Below are 22,575 nucleotides of genomic sequence, written 5' to 3'. Positions count from 1 at the left end.
TTATTCTAAATTTTTACTTGTTTTAGTGCGATCAAAATATGATTTCCAAGAAATTGTTTTATTTTGCCAGGACTTAACTAAACAAATAATAATTCTCTCATTGCTTTGCCTAACACTGTTGTGGTAAACACACTTTCGACATTTGCGTCGGGTGTGCAGTCACTGCTGCTGCCAGCGTATATTTAAACGACGCGCAGTGGTAGCGCGACTTCATTCCGCTGTGCGCTGTCGTTGGATGCGCTTCGCTAAAATAAGCCTGCTGACTACAACTTCATAGCTCCAAAGCACTCAGCATTTACGTATTTCTTGTGTGAGTGAGAACTGCTGAGATTGTATCGTTATATGTGTGTATGTATTTGTGTGTTTAGTGCTGGTGTCTATCGCGTAACGAAAGCGAAAGTTTTGTTTGCGCGCGTGTCGCCAACAGTAGCGTCGTTCGAGTCGACTGTCTCCAATCATTGCACACATCTCGCTTCGCAGTCGTCGTCGCAGTCAGCGCCGCATTTATCGTTGTTGTTTTTGTTGTTGTTGTCGGTGAGACTACCCATAAAGGAATAGATTAAAAGCGTGTGAAAACAACAAGAATGCTCATTAGTTTCAATGAGCGTGCAATAAATAAAATAAAACGTGTTTATGCTGTGTCGCCCTCTCCCTGTCTTTAGAGTGTTTGTTAGAGTGTGCCCAGCAACAAAGCAGCAGCAGACAACAGCTGTTAAGCAACAGCAACTGTAAACGCAAACATTCCTGCTACATTTACTGCTCAACGCTTTCCAACACACCAACGGGTAAGTTACCTATTCGCATAAATTGGCTCATTCATCTTCTAGTATTAGCAGTACGCTTTTCAACACCATAAAAAGAAAGATGAAAACATAAATAAATGCCCACGGGCCACACGTGTCGCCTGCTAAAATTGCATGTCACCAGTAACGTTCAACGTTATTGAAGAGAGCTTTTAGCTCGCAGTCGCTGCCTCTTACTCTCGCGTAATCTAGCTCGTTTTTGCTATTATCATGCTAACAGTGTGTGTGGGCATGCATTGAAGAACTTTGTGCCTTTGTGCTGTGCTAATGCTGCCCGCCATGCAGCATAGCTCCTAATCAAATTTTTTGCGTCACCTTCTCAAGGACGAACATAGCGTATACGTGTGTGTGTGTTCAAGTGTGGGTGTCCATGTATTTTCCTGTGTATGCTTCTCTCTTGACTGCTGACGCATCCTGTTAGCCCTTTGGCCTTTTGTTCGCACTGCACGCTGCGACTGCAGTTGCCCAAGTGTCTCACATGGCGTATGCGTGTTGTTGACTTCCCAAGTAAGCATAATCTAAAAATAAAATATGCCAGATTTGAAAGCATTTTAAATTATAAAAAACTGTTAAAAATATATCAATGCAAGTTAGAAAACTAATAAAGAGAACAATAACATAAATTATTATACAAATTTAAAAGCGCAGCCAAACATCTGTACAACATTTTTTATCTTTTTACAAATGTTGAGTTTTTCAAAACATTTGCACAGCTCCACGTGATTTTTCCTAGAACTACTCTTATGTCAATGGCCCGTTGATGCTTCCGTTCCCGTTACCTGGTATCAGACCTACTTGTCGAATTCTCAATGGAAATTGCCGCTTATTAAGTGGAGCGTGCGAACGTTTCATAAAGAAAGCGTTTTAAATAAAAAACCAAAAGATAAAAAAAGAGAAAACAATAACAAATGCGTATTGCTTGTCGTAAGCGACGCTTTATTATACTTTTATTTATTTTTATTGTGTTCAGCAGAAAAGTGAATCCAGCTGTGACTTTGACAACATATTCAACCCGCTGAGTGACAGCTGGTTATGGACTTATGTGAATTAAGGCCTTTGTTTGGCTTCGAATTCGATTTTAATTCCACCGGGCGCTGCAATTGTGGTCATTATTAAAGCAAATGAAAACCACATAATTCGTAGCTAATAGAAATAAGTAAATCAAACGGAAATTATAATTAAGTAATTTCAATAAACGATGAATGTAAATGAATTGAGGTGAGCAAATAATTATCAAATTAATCTGAGATTTCACACAATGATTATCATAGAAATAGAAGCTTAATCAAGAGATTAAACTGGTCTGAAATCGACTATAAGCAAACTATGTACATGTATAACAGCCATTGAGCAAAATTGTGATATTTTGTGATATTTCTCACTCCATTTCACACAGACTAGTAGAATGCCCTTCATTTTGAATACGTTACTTGTGTGGAATACTAATAGTACATATATTCACCAAGCGGAAGCGAATAAATTTATACAAACAATCCTTTAAAGTGTGTAACAGCAACAGGGTAGCCAATCCATACATGACACCCCATGGTGTCCATAATAATATACTTATAATAAAGACTCGAACGCGTTGCGCATTAAAACTTCAAGCTTAACCAAAATACACAAATAAGAAACCTTCGAAAATGAAAACAAACAGCAACGAAAAATAGCAACAAGAACAATCGCTGCAAACGAACTGACGCTCTGCTCCGCGTTGGGTTGGCAAAAGGGGAGAGAAGCGCTGACAGTTCGGCTACCCCAGCCGCAACACGTGCGCCGTTAAATCAATAAAAACAACAAGAGCAAATCACACCCCAATCACACTCTCACACACACACACATAAAGACACGGCCATCAGAGACAGCAGCATAAAAATTCATTAACATCATGTGAGAGCGTTTTCGTGTGTTTGTTAACTTTGAAATTGTGCACCCAGCGGAACTTTTGCGTTGCTTTTTGCATGTACTCTCTCAAGTGCCCTACATTTTTAATTTGAATATACGAAAATGGCATGCAAGAGACAGTGTGTTTGGAATGCCTTTGTATTTGCTTGCCTAAAAGTGTTTAGCTGGGTAAATGTTGTTTGTTTTTTTTTTACTCGCTCGATGGCTTGTGTTGCGCTCCCTTCACCCGCGCGCGCACACACACACACACACACCAATTCACAGTCTGTCTGTCTGTGCGCAGCTCGTGGCAACGAAATTATCGCCATTTTGCAGTCACCGTCGCTGCCGCTGCCGCAATCGCTGTCGCCGCAACAGTCGACGTAGCTGACGACAGTGTCCGCTTCTCTAACTGCGATTGAATGACAAAGTCTTTTTAATTTATGCAGGCAACTACAAATTAATTCGCTTTTTCGTTTTAGCTTTGGCTTTTAAATTTTATACCGGCTTCTGCTCCCACACGTGTGTGCAATCGCCTTTTGTGTGTGTGTGCGTGTGTGTGTGTGTGCCTGTATTACGCCAATTTTAAAACAAACGGCGGATGTAAAAGCATATAAAAGTTAAATTGGTTAAGTTTGCTCTGCTAAACGGTAGCAAAACCAATAAAACTTTGACTAATTTTAAATGACAATTAATTTTGTTTATTTATTGATTTTTTTTTTATGTTTTATGTTAATTTTATGGCTTATTAGGGAGCTTAGTTGGATGCTCTAAGTCCCTTTTATGTGCATGGAATATTAGGAAATAAAGTCGGGCTTTTTTTATTGGTTTTATTGCCTACGCTAGTTATTCGCGAAGCATAAATGGACTGTGCGAGGATTAGATAAGTATTGCATAAAAGTATAAATATAAACAAGCATCAGTGCTCTTGACGGGATGCCTGACTAGGGGATACCCTGAACCTTCTTCTACCAACACCCAATGTAGATCGCTCTAGGGGGAGGAAAGATACTTGATGTATATATACTATTCAAGAAGCTACATGTCATATTTGATGATTCTAGCCATTGCAAACAAAGATATTTGCTCAAAAATCGAGATTTCGATATCGATTCTTATCGATTGCTTAGAAACGGGTCATATTATCGATATCGATGCATGGGCACAATAACGTTTCAAGTCTCCAGCTCGTATAGGTTCTGAGATCGATGCGTTCATACATACTAACGGATAGTCGGACAAGGCCAGATCGATTCGGCTATATGTACTTTATGGCGTCGGAGATGTTTCCTTCTCCCCGTAACATACATTTGCACAAAACCATTATACCCATTCAAAGGGTTCAGTTATTACAACTCCAGCTGAAATACATATATATTAAATTAATAACAGCTTATCATATTTTGTTATGATACATTGTTGTAGAAATTGCATGTTAAATTGTAAAATAGATATTGTTTAATTTGTCGCAGACCTCAGGGCTTTCCAGTTTAAAAACACAATAAAAACAATAAGTTTGAATTACAGGAATGCTGTCAGTTTTAAGATCCAGACTAGAAGAAAAGCAAAATCATCGATAATACTATCGATATTATCGATAATGCGCATCGCAGCTGTCAATTTTTCGCGGTTTTATCTACGGTTATAATCTATATTATTTTGGTTGGAAATGTTTATAAATTTCATATTATCGATAGTAATTTTTACGATTATAGCTATTTCATCAAAACTTGTAAATGAGTTTAATTTTGTGTGTGTTTTTTTAAATAGATCATACATTAGTTAGGGTGATAATACCGTGTAAAAACTTGTCAGTAGTACATGGCGTATGAGTAATTATTTGTTGAACCTCACTTATTATTAGCACTTTATACAGCACGATTAGTATTTAGTTTGGTTTTCGCTTTCAAACCGTTTTTATTTAGGCATTCGCATCTATCAGACTATCAAATTTTCACAAATGATAATGAGATCGCGGCCATTAGCACAGTGGCACATCGTAGGCCATATGCACACATCGGGGGCATTTATATTAGCGGCAGTGTAGCGCCAATAAATACAACAGCGATAACTAGAAGAGCTAATTACTGACCCAATAATGCGACTCACACGCCATCGCATATAACTGTAAATCGCCACACGCGCGTGCTGTTTGCTTTTGCGTGTGTGTGTGTATCTGTGTGTTTGTGAGTGTGTATGCGTCGTGTTTCGCCGACTCTCGCCGACAATGCATTGCGAACACTGTGTGGGCATTGTGATGACCGGCGGTCATTAAGTGTCGCACGTGCGGCTGTTTTGACGTGACAATAGACGAAGGTAAACAGAGAACGGAGACACGGAGCTGTATTTGATCATTGTCTATACCCTGTACGTGTAGCAACGGGTATTACAGCTTGGCTGTGAGGTAGACAACAAAATTGATTTCATATATATAAAGCTGCAATCTTTACTATTTATACATATCAGAATTGATTTGTCTTAAAATAGAGTAAAATTTGGTTTAAGAAAACATGAAAATAAAGATTCACTTCACAAATAAAAAAATCATATTTTTTTATTTGATTTATTAATTAATTAGCAAAACAATATTTATCGATTTGTATTTCTTACAATACTTTAAGCTTTTAAATTTATTTACAACAGTGATTTCTTTTGGCAAGTTGATTAATGTTTTTTTTTTTTAAAGAAGATTTATATATTTGTTGCTTATTAAAAGCAGGGAATTTAGTAGATGTTCAGCCTGCTGTCATCTAAATTATGGTACTGTAATTATTTTAGCTAATTTTTTTATGGTTACATTTATAGTTATTTTTGCTGTTATTCGCAGCAGAGTTGAGGCAAACATAAATTAAACAGACGAGGTCTCAGTCCCAGACCTAGTACCGCAAAGACAATGATAATGATAATGATGATGATGATGATGACGATGGGCAAACAAAAATAAATACAAACACACGCGTCGCCTCGCAGTTGTCTTTTGTTTTTCGTCATGGTCTGCGGTGTATTGTCTATGTATGTTTCTTTCTTCCTGTAGCTGCCACAGCTGCAGCTCTTTCTGTGCCACGAGCATTTGCTTATCTAAAAGCTTGAGTCCGTCTTCGAATACATATATGCATATATAATATATATGTATGTATATACATATATGTATAAGCATAAGTGTGCTTCGCATGTATGTCCGAATGACTTATCAAGCCACGCGCTTAGTGGCAGCATTTTTGTTGCTTTAAATAACACTAATATTTATGTATATGATTTTCGCATATGTTATTTATAAATAGTTTCGCCCGATAAGCCTTAGAGTATTTATTCCGTTTATAAATAAAATACACATTTTGCTGTTTTTGGCTTTGACGGGCGGCATGTGTCGCATTTTCAATGAGTTTTTGCTTAGTTTAACAGCCGTTTCAAAGGGAAATTATACATATGTTCAATGCATATTTATTATTATTATTATTATTATTATTATCTATTGAAAATTCTAGGAACTGCACAGGCATGATACGAAGTAAATGTTCTTGTCAGTATCTATCTTGTATGCTTCATTGGACTTTGTCTTTTGTGAACGATTTTGTCAAGTCGACATCAATTGGAATTTCGTCAGTCTTCAGAAGTCTGACGCTTACATGTCTATTTATTGTTGCTTAATATTTTAAAATAGTCTGCTATTTACAGAAAAAAAGATACATTTTGTTAAAAAAACAAACAAAGATATAAGATATATAAAGATCAATATTTTTAAATGAACAACAAGCGAATGACTAAGCAATTTTTGCATATCTGTTTTTGTATTCCATTTATTTATATCTGAACAAGTGCAGCAAGTTAATTATTGTTATATTTTTAAAGTGTAATATCATTGTTGATAATTTACGGGCATGTTCAAATTGCCTTGATTTGAATTTGGTGGATTTTGTTTGAATTGAAACGCGTGATAGCTATAAATAGGCGAGTTTCTTAAAGGGGTGGATTGAAGGTCCGCATGATCCACTCGTAGTTTGTAGTTCAGTTATGTGAATAGTTTTACTTTATGATTAGCTTTGTAGAGCTCTTGTTATTGTGCAGCATTTTTTCTTATTTCAAAATCTTGTGCGAGAGAAAAAAAAAAAAACGATTTTTGTATTACAAAACAAAGAGCTTAGGGTGCGTCGCAAGCGGAAGTAATGCCACATCAAGTATACGCCCCCGTGCACAGCAGGCGCTACACGTGCCAGTCTAATAAGTGTGTCTGTGCGTTTAATATATGCGAGACTAATTAATTACGTTAAATGTTTTGCATTTTATGATGTGCCAATTAAACGAGCGGAATAAAATGCTTGTGTGCACACAAAAAGCGACCAACATGCACATTTAGATTCACATTCGCATTCACATTCCGCGTAACACATGGGCCGTTAAGCGCGCTCATTCATTAAGCTGAAAAGCTACCTCCAATTAGCTACCAAAGCATAAAATATGCTAGGCATAAAAAGAAGACAAACAATAAAAAGAAGAAAAAAACATTCTGAATAGGAACTGAAAGTGAATGCTTCACATAGGTGTGCATAAATGGGCAACATTCATCATTAGACGACGCATTTTGTGTCATATTTTAAATTGGCATATTCGTACACGGCTCCACTGAGAACAATGCCAGGTTTATTGCATTTTAACAGTCGGATATGTTTAGGTTATTCGATTGTTCATTGTTTGCCATGTGCCGTCCACATAAGGCGCGCTATAACTGATCTATTGTATTGCAAGCCGTTCGCTCTACAATAAACAGAATCTTTGTTTTGGTTATTTGCTGAATTTATTTATTTTTTATTTTGTTGTCCTGTCATAGATTTCTGGAATTTTTTGCCATTCTTTTGTTTGACATTTATAGCTACTTTTAAGCTTTTTCAAGCAAACATTTTTTTTAAGACAATTCAATTGGCGGTTAGACAAATGTATTAAATAAAATGGTATGTGAATTCCTTTTGTACAATGGAGAACACATAACGTTATTATCATGTAAATCAAATTGATATAAGTAAAGTTACCCTGAAGAACTTGAACCTGATGCTATAGACAATATTTGAGATTGAGACAGTTTTAAGTTTAAGTTGTTCATTAAATATTAATTAATTTCATTGTATCCATTGAGACTAGTATAATTCAAGGAAATCCTTTCTAAGAAGCAATTAACAAAAAATAAGAAAGTAAATGATAATGAGACTTATCAATATTTCTTGGTACGCAGGACTCATGGAACTTATTGACTTGAAATAATCAGTCTGCTGACATTATTTATTAGTAATTAAGTTTGTGATTTCAGCTAATTATAAAAAGCAATAGCAATTCCGTTAGCTACGTGATAAGCCCTTTGTACGTGACATAACTATATATGGGAAAATTGGTGTGTTTTTATTGTGGGCTGTCCGTTTCGGCAACTAAATAAGATTCGGCCTAATTAGTGGCACGGTGGCTGTAGGAATTTTTTTTTGGGAGGGGAATTGACTTCTCTGTCTCTTTAACGAGCTGCTGTTTGTGGAACCTTTCGTATAAGTGTTTTGTTATTTGGTGTTTGTGTTGGGCCCAGTTTGCGCGTGGCTGGCTTTTCTGTGGCATTGGCAAGGCAATTGGGTCATCGTTTGGTACACGTGTGGCTCGTTTAATGTTTCGCTTTTTATTTGCTTTGCTTGTTGCCATCATAAATTTTTATCGCCTAGCTGGCAATTCAATTGGCAATACTGCACACTTACCAAAACCCATAACGTTCTCGTCTCTCGCTCTTTATTGATAAGTCCTATTTGTATGTATAGATGTGTCATTGTTTGCGACATGGTTCTACTTATATATATTCTGATTTCGCTATAAAGCTTAGATCATTTGTAGTAGGCTCTTTTGTCCAAATTATGACACGTTTGTAAGCTCTAGGCGTTTTATTACAATTACAAGACATTTTTATTGTCTTAGCTTCAGTGTATTTGTTCCGCCCCTACCACAGCTTGCATTAATTTTTTTTATGAATATATATTTTTTCTCCTTACCATTCACGGAATTGAGATAACAAGTAAATTATCACTTTACCTTTGCTGTTGCTTTACTTTCTGATTATTGTAGACGTCGGCAATTTTCGTTAGCAACAAACAGTTCGAGCTGACGTCAAAGAAGTATTAGATAGTATAAACAAAGTCTACACAATTCTGCATAGATTAGAACCCCGATGGAATTAATATACGTGCACGCTAAGTGCAATTTAATTTTATTAGCATAAATTTGTTGCTTAATATTCAGAAATGAATATTCAAATACGTTCGAAATATGGATTGCATTCGATATATATACAATGTATAATGCAATATAATCTATAAGGGTAAATAAAATTTGTCTTTGAACTACAGAAATTAAAATTAAATTTGACTTACATTTTCTATTTAAAAGAAAAAAACAATTGTAAAATTACAAAATTGATTGCTGAAAAATTTTTTATATTTTTTTATTTATTACTTTTAATAGCTTTATTTTAATTTTTCCGCTATTATGAAAACAACTTAAATTAAATTTATATGAAAATGTACAATACTACTTAGTCTACTATTAAGTCTAATATAAAATTAACAAAGTTAGTGTGACTACATAAATCTGGACGATCGATTGGATGAGACCTCCGCAATCTCCTCCGCGATCGGGCTCCTCTACTGCTGAACATATTTAATAATTTACGTTTAATATTGTAATAGTTTTGTAAGTCCAAACGAAATTATAAACATCCAAAATAATCTGTAAATGCCCACTGTTTGGCTATAAAAAGAGCAGCGTGTGATTCGGAGTATAAATCCCAAACAAACAACGTTTATGGGAAAAACGCCAATGGAAAGTTTTTTTTGCTTGTTTTCTATTGTAATTGTTGCCCAAAGCTTAAAACTTTTTTGTTAGCAGCAAAATAAATTTTTGTTGTTTGTTATGTCTGCGATACACGGCACGTGTAAAGGTATTAGACTGAGCTGAGAAGGCGACCCAAGAGTCAGAGAAATAGGCGACTGATGAGAGGCGGTGCCTTGGGAAAAATAACGTATACGCAATGTGAGGCGAACCGTTTAAAAATTCAAATGTTAACCATTTGTATTTACTTATTATGTGCTAAACATTTTGTATATATACATGCGTTTCTTGTGTTAACATTGCGTATACGTAATGTGTTAATTACAATGCTAAGGCTTATACTAAGGAACAGTTTAAACTTAGCTACTTTCTCGTATCACATAAACTGCCGCCTAAGCTAATGAATGTCGAGTTATCACATGCTTTAAAATTAAAAGGCTAATATATTACGGCATTTAAACAAAATGAAGCCCATGTGCAATATAAAACGCTTTTCATGACTTGCGTGCTCTTAGAACATAAGCAGGAAAGGCAGATGACTCGGCTACTCTAAGTATGTGTGTATCTGTGTATGAGTGTGCGTGTGCGTGTGCGTGTGTGTGTGTGTGTGTGTGTGTGTGTGTGTGTGTGTGTGTGTGCAGCAGACGTCAGAATACACCACATCATAAGCATTCCTGCCATTGTTGTTATTGCTGTTGCGATACGATAGCCCCAGCAGCGAGTCAGCCACGCAAGATGTACGCGAAATAAACTTCAATATGACAACGCCTGCAAACAGCAAGAGTTTCTTGAACTTGTGTTTGTTTGTTTTTGCTCTCATCTGTGTTTTTTTCGCCAGCGTTGACAATATCAATTTAATATGGGTTCCGGGCGATGCTGGCCTGGCTGTCAGTCGCCTTTGATTGCGAAAGTAATTGGCCAGAAACGCCCCAACAATTTGTGCGGCCAATTTCCCGTGGCGTTTCTTAAAAGTCAACGATTTGGAGGTCTTTGTTTCTTAGGTGAGCCTGACTCTTGACTGCCGGCATGTCGTGTCCAACAATTATTTGGCTAATTTATGCGCACGCAGTGGCAGTTCTCATTATGGCCATTGATTGACATGACCTCCAGTCTCGGCGGCTGTAAAAGCCAGCTACAGGTGTAGGCCTACGCGTGTTTCAAATTGTTTTTAAAATACCTTACTCATGCGCCAGACATGCACACCACTTACGTGTTTGTTGCCAGCATGAGTATATCTATGTAAGATTGCGTATGAGTCAAAGTTAGACTTTTTTTTTCTGCCAGCAGCGGCACGTGTTGCTCGTTTAGTGTCCAGTTCGAGGCAAGCTAGAATCACCAGCCCCATTTGTGAGTGGAATACGCAAGGGGGTTTTCTATCGTCCGACCTTTATTTTTTATTAATACATTTTGTAAGCGATACTTAGACAACGAAGACTGTTGACTATGGCATGACGAAGGAAAGCAAGCAACTTATAATACAAGCAAATGATTTTCATTCAACTGCCTTTTCACAGTATTTATGCCTTACAGTGAATGCTCATAGGAAGTAGGTAAGATAAAAATATACGAAACGACATTTATTTACTTTTGAGTCTGCTTTAAGATATAAATCGTCAAAGCTTAAGTATTTAGCATAGTTACTCTGGATTAATATATTTAAGTAAGTTTAACTACATTTTATTTGACTTTAATGTTTAACCATTTTACATAGACACATGGGCAAAAAGGAACCCTTTTTTTGTAGGAACCTAAACATAATCTATTAGCTATTATATATATTTTTAATAAATTTACTAAGATTTATAAAATTTGTGTCGTAAGTGTATTAAAAGATCGGTTAAAGCTTCAATTCAGCTGCTGTCTCTATTTCACATTCCCGGCTCATTTGTTTATGGTTTGTGCGAATATGACTCATTTTAGCCCAAAATTTTATCCAGCTTGCCTGACCCCCCCTCCCCCCGCCACAACACTCCCCAGCCCCTTGGCCTTTGCTAAGGGGATACAGAAAATGGCGCGTGCACGTCAAATATGCCACTGGGGCTATTCGTTGAGCTTGGCGTATGTTACGCTTCATGGTTTTTGTAACATTTTATGCGTAGCTGTGGCTAAGACGTTGGCTTAGACGTGGGCCTGCAGGCTTGAAAATATTTCATATTCTACCGGAAGTTGAAGGGCAAAACACAAAAATACTAAATTGTAATTTCAGCTATCCATATTGACATATCGACAACAATTCTGTTGGCATTGTGAAAGCTGCTTATTTGACGTGATGCGACGCCATGTAACGCCCACGCCCCAAATTGCCCCCACAAGCATTTTCCAAGCAAAAAATAATTTTCGGTGGCCGCAATGCCGCACACTTTCCAAATGTAATTACACTCAAGAGATACACGTGCCGGCAATAACATCTTTCTTGCTGCTGCTCTTTTTGTTGCTCTTGTTGTTGTTTGTGGGCCTCTTCAATTTAAATTTTGATGCCTAGGGCTCATCCGTCTGACAGCACAACAATGCCAACCACAACAACAGGAACAACACTCAAAAGCGCGAGAATTTCGCTTGCTGCCTATCAATATATATATATATATATATATATGTATATATTTGCCGCGGTTCTTTCCTTACTGGGCCGGCTTATTTACCTTTTGCGAAATTGGCGCGCAAGCGAATCGCGCTAATATAAACACAGTCTATGCTCAGATTTGGGGCATTTCTAATGAGTTTCAGCCGCTTTGGGACAACCAGACAATTTAGTATTGTTCTAGCTGTAGTTGCTATGGCTACAAATGACGGCTTCAGCTGGTTTCGGTTTCAGTTTTGGAAAGCCTGCGGGCTGAATGGCTAATGTACTCCAAATTTCTGCTTTCTGGGATGTTTAACTTAGCTTTTCAAGCATATTTTTTTTCATTTCGAACAGATGCTGTTGCTCCACATATTGTGTACAGATTGAGTCTGTTTAATATTTCTACTCAATTTACCCGAGTATATTTATAATAATTAAGAAATGCGTTTTATCAAGAAATCACTTAAATGACATGAAAAAATAACTAAGCACTTCAGACAACACCTAATTTATGGCACGTGTCAAATAAAATTAAACTTTTGGCTACTTCCACAATATCTATGTTGAAGTAAACGAACATTCGCAAAGTACTCATACAAATAAATAACTGTTGCAAAAAGTTGATTGAACCCGTGGCAGTATTATTGAATTTTTTGTTGTTGTTTATTTTTACGTGGGCATCAAGTCAATCAATCAATCAATCTATTAATCAATTTGATGGCCAATTAATTTTGCATTTTGTTTGCTTGCAGTTCCAATGGCGCCCACCATCTGCTCCTCCGAGAAAAAGGTGCGCGTGGCTGAATTGAGGAAGGGGCGACGGCTTCGCAAAATGGGCGTGGCACTTGCCAATGCAACAACCGCTGCGTCAGCAGCAGCGGCTGGAGTCGCCCAAAATAGCGCGGTATTGAGATATGGTGAGTAAATCCGGTGACTGTCCCACCTGACGTATACGTAACAAGAACAGAACAGAGCTTTTTTTTCTTGAGTTGCGTTGTCATTGTTGTTGGTTGTTTATTGTTTCTTATGTCAATAGGTGGTGGCTGGCACTCACGTTCCTTGAACACGTTTAATTAATTTATGTAAACTTGTTCAAGCTACGCTGTTATCCATCTCCGATTGCAACTGATCGTAATCGTCAATATTTATGCTTGACCACGTGCCAGAATGTTGCGTACACTTCACGTGTATCCCCTTCATGTTGCCGCTGCTTTGGTTTTACACGCAACTTAGTTGTGGTAACAATTGGCGTCAGCAATGTATGTGCTCTTCTTGCCAGGCTGACAGCCGCCCTTTTAGATATCTCTGCACGACACATTTATATAAGAGTGCTAAGCCACATGACTAGATAGGAAATTCATAACGGCTGTCGTTAACTGCAAGGAAATTTCCAGGGGTTTCACGTAAGCTAGCTGCGTTATGTTGATGCTAACAGCTGGACTGTTAGTGAGGGATGTAGACAGATTAAGAAGCTAGGGGCGCCTGTCAATAAGCTGGGTTATATATCGATGACGACTACGTTCCACGTGCCTCCAGCTTATTGCTGCTGTGGCTGTGTACTTTTACCTGGCAGATGGTTGTGTTAACCATTTGCGTCAGAAATTCCAACATTTTCCTGCTTTTCTTGGCATGCTGAAACGCCCCCTTCGAGTAGTTATGCACAACACATTTATATGAGCGTTATATGGCTATATGTCTAGATAGGATAGAAATGGCGGCTGACGTTGACTGGAACAGCGGGAGATTTCTTGAAATATGAAAGTCTTAGACATCAGTTCGCTGGGATGAGTTGTTGTTAAAAATATAACTGCTAGTGTAGCAAGCACTGTAATGAAGAACAACACAGGGCTAAAAATATATAATTAAAGTTAATCAAATAATTATTTGGAAACTAAATAAAGTCTAGTAATTTAATATCATAAGGTTTTTTACGCACATCGCTAGAAGCGGAAGAAAATTATGAATATCGCATAGAAATGCGTTGTCTAAAGAGATGAGAAAGAAAAAAATAAAGAAAGAGACACTGAGATGAGGCTTGAGTGTGTTCAAAGATAGATAAAGAAAATAGAGAGAGAGAGGGAAAGAGAGATAGAGAAAGAAAGAGGTAAAGAGAGAGAGAGAGAGAGAAACGCTTAAAGAGACAGAGAGAGAGGGAGAGAGAGAGAGAGAGAGAGAGAGAGAGAGATAAAGAGAGAGATAAAGAGAGAGGGAGATAGAGAAAGCGAAAGAGAGAGAGAGAGAGAGAGAGAGAGATAGCGACAGAGAAAGAGGGTCAGATATGTTCACAGATAGAATAGAGAGACGTTTCTGTTTTCTTCATCAATTTTTCCACAAACTCAGTCAATTTCTTTTTTACGCTCATTCTCTCCCACTCTGTCGAAAAAGCATTTCTATTCGATTTTCATTTTTCTATGGAGAACGAAAGTGCGAATGTCAAAACTACATAAATTATGAATGAGAGAGTCTTTTATCAAGACTTATATCAAAATCATTAAATATTATTTTTGTGTCATGAAAATCGCAAAGAAGGGAGAAAAATATATCATGCTTGTGACATTATTTTCACAACTGAAAACATGGTCAAATGAACAGCTAACTGTAATGAGTTATTTTATGATATATAACGCAGACTTAACTCTGACTAAAATCTATCGATCATAGCTCAAGGCCCGTTAATGTATTTGACCATTGACAAGTTGTATTTCATCATCCCAATATCATTCATCAGAGTGTGACACTAATTGACCAAAAACTCTTGCATTTCACGTATTGTGGAAGTGGTGAATGTGATAAAAAGCAACGCAAACATTACGAATAGCTGAACAGGCAGCGTCTTGAATGAGCACAGCAGAATCTTGCATAAATTTTGTATAAGCATTTATTTTCACAAGAAATTCTTCGTACACACACGTTTATATACGTGTGAGAGTGTGTGTCGTAACCTCTATGTCGATGTCATTCGATGTGGCACGTTTTCTGTAGCCCTTTCATTGCCGTTCTCGGTATTGTTGTTGTTGCTGCTGTTGTTGCTGTTGTTGTTGTTGTTGTTGTTGTTGCAGTTGTTGCTACAACTGTGCTACTTTTGCTAGCTTATTTACAATTTTCCCACATTTGTTCGGTTGCTTTTAGCTTTTGCCGACTTGGCTTTTTATAGCTATGTTTTTTGTTGTTGCTGTTGACTTTATTGGTGCCATATTCAGCGCAATTCATTCCAAGTGATTTTCTTGCATATCCTGTAGCCGAATAAATAAGCAAAAGGGTATTTATAGTTTGTAAATTTTTGTACGACTTGATCAGTATCAAAATTATGTCTCTACATTCTTTTCTATCAATTAACGTATCTAATAGAGGGTCATATTTGATATAACGAACTTATATGTATATACTTTTCTTAATAATGATTGTGTCTGTTTGTAACATCACAGGGTATCTTCTAGTCAGCATTGCTTGGCGAACCTTTACTTGCTTTATTTATTTGTTTATTTTTTTTTGTATATTTATTTTTTGTTTCTGTTTTGTGTTTCCTGTTAATTTCCAGCAACACGTTAAAATGTTGAATGCTAAATGGGTGTGACAAAGCCACGTGCTGGCGACTGTGAGCCTCTCCCCCGTTCTCCCCTTAGTCAGTGACAACGTAACAACCTGGGTATCAACAGTGGGTTGCATATCACACAGTAATATTTGCAAACAAAAGTAAATAGATTTCTGTTTTTTATATCAACTAATACCATTTTGTCTGAAATTTCTTTATTCATGAGAGTAATTTGTTTTAAGATTGCAAATTGTATAAATTGGCGACAATCAAATTTAAAACATAAATATACAAAAGTATCGGAAAATATTTCAAAATATTTGCAAAAGTATCCTATGATAAGCTTAAGAAATGTTTAGATTTTTTATGGACAAAGACACGCATTTAAAGTATCAACTTTCTGAATTCCTAAAAAACAAACAATTTAAGAATGTCAGAAAATAAGCAAGTTAAACAATAAACCTTTAAAATAATTTTTTTTATTCGTTGACAATTTAATTATTATATTTGCACTTAAATCAATTTTGTACTCAAAGTAGCTGCGTTTTGTGTCAGTGTACACGGGTTCAATTTTTGGCCTGTTAACTTTTATATAGTAGACGCCGGTTGTGGCAATAAATAGCATGCATTCAGAAAGCAATTGAGGCAGACTTTGTTGGCAGAGCCTAATGCCATGGCTTGAACATCGTTTGCTTTAATTAAGCATAAATAGTAACTAATTTGATGCGAGTGGTTGGCACGTGGGAACCAGCCGTGTTGACGGTGATGATGAGGCCATGTCATAAGACCCGTATACCTCAAGACCGTAAGACCCCCCGACGTAAGCACAGACCCATGCGTCAACGCAGTGTGCGAGTAATGACAACGACAAATGGGTAGAGAAATGTTCATTGGGGCTGTTTAGTCGGGTGAGGGCAAGTGCCTCGTGGGGGACCTCGGCATGCCTCTTGCATAAGTCGATGACGAACAGGGCCGGAATATGGCGTTGCAGAAGGTAACAACAACTGTGCAACTTGCAGGGGGTATGCAGGCAACAGCGGCAATATTGTAGTCAACCCCATAACAATAATGCAAACTAAATATTTGCGTATTAAATTGTAAATCGCAATGTTTTGCACATGTTTAAAACTCGCATTCGAAAGTGCTTAGCACAACATTTGTTGCAACAGGGTTGCAGTCACAGTTCGCAGAAGTGAGTTGGGGTTAACCGAAATAGATTTTGCCTGCGTCTCGCTATAATTCATATGAATGCTGTTGTCGATTGATTTTTCTTGATATGCTTATTGTCATTTTCATAACAATAGGATAATACGATCTAATAACAAAAAAAAAAAACGAAAAAGTAAGGATATCTTCGGCTCGCCGAAGATTCAATACCCTTGCAAACATTTCCCTTTTGGAGACATTTTTGAATAGTGCAGCTCGAAAATGCTAAGTTTGTTGAAATATCTTTGAAAACAGAATATTTTTCCATATAAGATCCTATTACTCCACCGATCTTTCCTATAGCATCTATATTAAATAGTGATCCGATGTTGATAAGATTTTTCATACACGTAGGGGACATAGTAAAACTTATAAACGCCAAGTTTTGGTAATATATCTTGATAAACAAAAATGCTTTCCATACAATTATTTTATTTTCGACCAATCGTTCCTATAACAGCTATATGATATAGTTGTCCCAACCAGCCGGTATGCAAGCCGGACTTATGCAAAGTTTCATGACGATAGCTTCAAAACTGAGATAGTAGTTCGCATAGAAACAGAAAATCGGACATGGAGATATATCGATTCGGTTGTTAATACTGATCGAGATTATACGTACTTATGAAATCGGCGATGATTCTTTACATGCGTTATACAATGCGAGACAAAATTATATACCCCCTGCAAGGGTATCATAAATAAAATTTGTGTAACCTTAATTTGCCTTAACCTTTTGTGATAAAAATTGTGTAATCAAAAACTAACAAATACTTAATTTCTTTTATTTTTATTCTTTTAAATACTATTATTATTATTTTTATAATTATTATCTTTATTATTACTTTTGGTATAAAGCTTTTTCATTTCACTTAAATATAGCTATAAACGTAATAATTTTCAGTTTTTATATAATTATTAACGTTATTGACAACCTAAATTAATAATCTATAGCTTTTCTACCTGCAAATGCTGGATTAAATATTAATGGATAATTCCTAATCTTCTACTAAGAGTTAATCGTTGCCTAATTCGATGTTCTATTTACGTTTCTCGATGGCTTTTCTAGCACCTATATTAATAACGGTCTGAATGCGTCACCTTCACATACACACACACACCTAGAGAGACACGCTTAGAGCTGATTCTTTGCTCGTTTTCCCCCCGACCACACGCCCTTGGGCCAATGCCCGCACTCACGTTTCACAGCACTGGTGCACTGTATCAGAAAGTGCTTTATTAGCAAAAGGCAAACAAAGCGCTGCATGCGGTCAGATAGACCCGATTCCGGCACCGGCTCTGACGCAGGCACGAGCGCATGCACGAATGTGCCATGCCATGTGCTCCGAGCAGCTGACAGTTGCCGTCGACGCAGCAATTCTGCAGCGCTGCCGCCTGACCCTGACCATAGACACAGTCACGGAAATGCCAATTGGAATATGATTTCTGTTGTGAGGGTGCCGCTGCCGATGCCGCTGTCATCAGTGTGTGTAGCAGGGCGCGTCCATTGTGCATGTGCCCACATATGAGTATTCCAAATTGATGCGAAACGAGCCGCAATCGCTGATTTTGTTGTTGATTGTTGGTCTCGGCTGTGGTCACGTTTTCTGAAACACACGATGAGCACACAAGGCACACATGGTTATAGATAGACCGCAATGACACACGTTGTCTGATCAGCAAAAGCTGAAAATCAATCTAAGTCTAAATAATATGAAACAGTTGTTAAGTAAATTTAAAAAAATAATAAAGTTCAAATCGGAAATTAAATTTGTATCGAAAATGTAAATCATTTTTGACCAAAACTTTTTCCAATATTTAAGAAAATGTTTCATAAATTAATAGCAATTAAACATATTATATCTATATTCTAGTTTGCATTTATTTCTGGCGTCAAATTGAGGTCAAACAATACTAGACTCAGATTGCTCATAGTGGGTTTTCACGTGTCAATTTCGTTGACAAGAGAACCATTAATTTATTTATTAAATTGAAAACTTTTCATAAAGTGGTTCTTCCCATTTTTGCAAAATTTATTTGTTTTCTCGTTGAAAGCTTTATGCAAATTATATCAACTAAAAACAAATGGTGCTACTGCCTTTAAGTCTTCATTCTACTCTAATCCTCTTTTTAAATAAGGTAATATGGAGTCATGCATTAAAACTGGAGCTCAAACTCATTTTAATCTATCATTTTGCATGGCGTGATCTGCATCTGTTTGATGTTGATCGGACTTTATTCAGATCAAAGTTCATATGATAAGTCTTATTATGTATTTCAATATTTGTGTACTGTGAGATTAGCCAGGATTAATCCGCAACAGTTTGCCTTGATTTATTATTTAACTTGGGTAACTATACCGAGAAAGTAAGGATATCTCCGGTACGCCGAAGATTTAGTACCCTTGCAGGCATTCCCTTTTAGCAGATATGTGAGAATAGTGCAGATCCAAAATGCTGAGTTTGATTCTACCAATCCACCAATCTTTCTTATAGCAGCTATATTTTATAGTGATCTGATGTTGATACGATTTTTCATAAATGTAGGGGGCATAGTAAAACTTATAAATGCCAAGTTTTTGTAAGATATCTTGATAAACAAAAAAGTTTTCCATAAAAGTACTTAATTTTATACAATACACAAAACGTTCCAATGTAGATACAATTTTGTATATATGTAGGGAGCATAGTGAAATATATATATATATATATAGTCAATATATCTTGAAAAACAATAACTTAATTACCGACCGATCGTTCCTATGATAGCTTTAAAACTGAGGGACTAGTTCGCATAGAAAGAGACAGACATACAGACGGACATGGCTATATCGACTCGGCTGTTGATACTGATCAAGAATATATGTACTTTATAAGGTCGGATGCATGACACATTTCAGGAAAAAATTATAATACCTTCTGCAAGGGTGTACAAATGAAAGAAATTGTATTTGTAAAATATTGTATTGCATACTCTCGGGTCCTGAGGGTACGTGTCTTGGAAAATCAATTTTTCGCTGCGATTGTGCCAATGTGCAGGTGGCACTGTGCAGGTGTTTCATGATTTCTTTGTGTACCTTGAGTTGCTTGAACTTTGGCTTTAACTTAACGTTTGCTTCTGTTTTCTTTTGCAGTTGCCAATGGTTCGATGAACTCAACAGGTCGTCGGAAACGCCGCCGTGGTGTCAGAATGCCATCTAGACTGCCACAAAAGGCAAGACGCGTAGCATCGGGCTCGACTTCAGCTGCAAATGGTCATGTTAGAGAGTTAAAATCAGAGCAGACGAAGCATTTGAAGCGCATGGAGTTCGATTACAATAAGACGAGCAGGCAGTTAGTGTGTCCACATTCCAGCAGCAGCAACAACAACAAACAATTTATCATCAAAACAGTATTACAACCCACAACGGCCAACAACAATTGCAGCAACAGCAACTGCAGTGGCTGTGGATACAACAAGACAACAGCCAAATTTTGTGATCATAGCTCTGGCATGGATGAGGATGACGATGATGATGATGAGGAGAAGGACCGGAGCTATGTGTTCGTTCGCGAGCCAATCAAGCAGCCGCAGATGCAGCAGCAACAGCAACTGCCAAAATATCATACACATGTTGATGGACTGCTCTCCATAGCCATTAAAACTATCAATCTGGTGCAGCGCAACGAGATGCTGCAGAACCGCTTGGCCCAGCTGCAGTTGGAGACGTCTAAGTTCATTGCCTCGGTGCTGGCCAATCCCGAGAATCGGCATTTTCGTGAGAGAATCACGGCCAACACAAAGGCGGCAAATATAGAGAGCAACGTTTTGCGTTACTGAGCGACAAACAATGCAGAAAACTGCTGCATACTTTTCGGCGGCATTAAGAAAATGCCGCATTCCGATGTGTCACAGCCATCAATTCGACCCAATAGATTTTTTAAATCATTGTTGGATCTGTAGAATGAATGCGCCAAAAATATCGTAATGTCTATTTGTTTTAACCACATAAATTTAAATTAGTTTTGTTTCCAATTAGATTTTTTTAAATTGAAATTGATGGCTGTGACATACGGAATTGAGTTAAGAGCAACTCGTACTGATTACATTTATAACTTAACAAAATGTTAGTTAAATATTTGATTGTACACAATCAAACAGCAAAGGAAATATTATTACTAACAAAAAATAAATAAATCAAAAGTCAAGAATGAAACATTTTTGTGTAGCCACTAAGTATGCTTATTGTCAACATTTTGTACATCAAACAATTTATTTATGACGACATATTTAAAAAAAAAGCTTTTAGTAAAACCTAGTGCTATAGGTTTGTACAAAACATATTTGCTAACCAATTTTAGAACTACGGCGCTTTTGGCTATATACAGAAAAAGGTTGCACTGAGCTATAATTTAAATTGCAATGCAAAACAATTGGTTTATTAAACCAAGCCGAGCAAACAACTATACGTAATTAAATGATCTTCAGAACCCATTATCAACAAACTATATATCATACATTTAAAATAGAAAAATAAAACAACTTGAAGCGTAATTTATTCGAATTGTGTAACCAAAATTCATACCCATCTATTTTAAGACTATAATATTTAATTTACATTTTTGACTTACCTTAATATTAAACTTATAATTAAATTGCAAATAGACAACAAACTTGAATCATGATACAAATTTCAAATAAAATTTATTTCATTGAATTGAAAAATATAATATACAACCTGCTGCCTTATTTATAGCCAATTTCAATAGAAACAATAATTTGAACAACAAACGTTTTAAAAAAAAACCATGGTTAGACCCACACTCAGCGGTCGTGTCAATAACACCAATCAAACCGTTCAAAGACCGTCTCAGAAACTCCTCGACGTTGCGCCTGTCAACTCAATCATGAAAATTATGATTACTGGGGTGTTCCCAGAAACTTAAGTCCACTACTAAGTGGAACAAAATAAAGTCATCAGAGAACAAGAGAGAAGACATGTTTTGGAGAAAAATAGGAAAGTAGGAGTAAGTATGATACTATTAGAAAAACTTAAATATTATCTACTATCGATTATTTAGAAGCGTAATTATCGATAGTTTTTTTTTGTATTAGTAAGCAACTATGCTATACATACTTATTCAGCTACAGTAATGTGATTTAAATGGGGATAATTTTGATACTGTTTAAAATGAATAGACGTTATTCTAAGATTCTAGCGTATCTTATTTCTAGAATGCCCCTAATAAATAGCACTTCACTTGCGTGCGCAGACTACACACATCTGTCATCTTGTTGTCATTCACTACGAAATTACACTTCAATTGTTTCAAGTTCATTCAATTAAGCCGCTACCCTGCCAGACGTCAGCTCGTCTGAACCAAAGCCTCTCGAGTGCAACTCAGCGGTTTTCGGCTCTTCGATTATGATTTTTGCCCCTCGCTGCACAACGTTTCAATCTGCTCTCTTGTTATACCCTGGACACATTGAAAATGGGTAAATGGAGTATAATGGTTTTATTCATATGTATGTAAAAGGCCGAAGAAAACAATTCCGAGCTTATAAAGTATATGTATATAGAGACTTAAAACTTGATAAACATATTTTCCTTTCGATATATTCTCGCATTTTCATAATTTCCATAAATATCGATTTTTAGACATGAGTTTACGTCACAACTAGAAAATTATAAACGATTAAAAATATTTAATTTATTGGATTCCTATTCACACATTTCTCAAAATTAAAGAAAAACTCATGCA

The 22,575-nt window shown here is 36.6% G+C and overlaps 1 protein-coding gene across 2 annotated transcripts; it reads left to right on the top strand.

Annotated features, from left to right (window-relative positions):
• Positions 1-226: 226 nt before the first annotated feature.
• Cipc (Clock interacting protein circadian) lies at positions 227-21,491 on the top strand. 2 transcript variants are annotated; one of them, XM_064698476.1, is made up of 3 exons: positions 227-785; positions 12,849-13,013; positions 19,968-21,491. In XM_064698476.1, exons 2-3 carry the CDS (start codon positions 12,854-12,856, stop codon positions 20,651-20,653), a joined length of 846 nt encoding a protein of 281 aa, XP_064554546.1. In that variant the 5' UTR covers positions 227-785; positions 12,849-12,853; the 3' UTR covers positions 20,654-21,491. The 2 variants fall into 2 exon arrangements, with proteins under 2 accessions (XP_064554546.1, XP_064554547.1); XM_064698477.1 differs by lacking the exon at positions 227-785 and adding an exon at positions 15,635-15,789 and having other exon boundaries at positions 12,877-13,013.
• The last annotated feature ends 1,084 nt before the right edge of the window (positions 21,492-22,575 follow it).

Source organism: Drosophila montana, unplaced genomic scaffold (genome assembly GCF_035044405.1).
Source record: "Drosophila montana isolate Dmon_TW-CO22-7 unplaced genomic scaffold, ASM3504440v1 contig_778_1, whole genome shotgun sequence".
Taxonomy (NCBI): domain Eukaryota; kingdom Metazoa; phylum Arthropoda; class Insecta; order Diptera; family Drosophilidae; genus Drosophila; species Drosophila montana.
This window is presented reverse-complemented; position numbering and strand designations above follow the sequence as displayed.

Bases quoted from the DNA above. Each gene is read 5' to 3' on its own strand.
- Cipc (XM_064698476.1), top strand. From the start codon at position 12,854: ATGGCGCCCACCATCTGCTCCTCCGAGAAAAAGGTGCGCGTGGCTGAA. The intron at 13,014-19,967 runs GTGAGTAAATCC...TTTCTTTTGCAG, and splicing joins TAGCGCGGTATTGAGATATG to TTGCCAATGGTTCGATGAAC.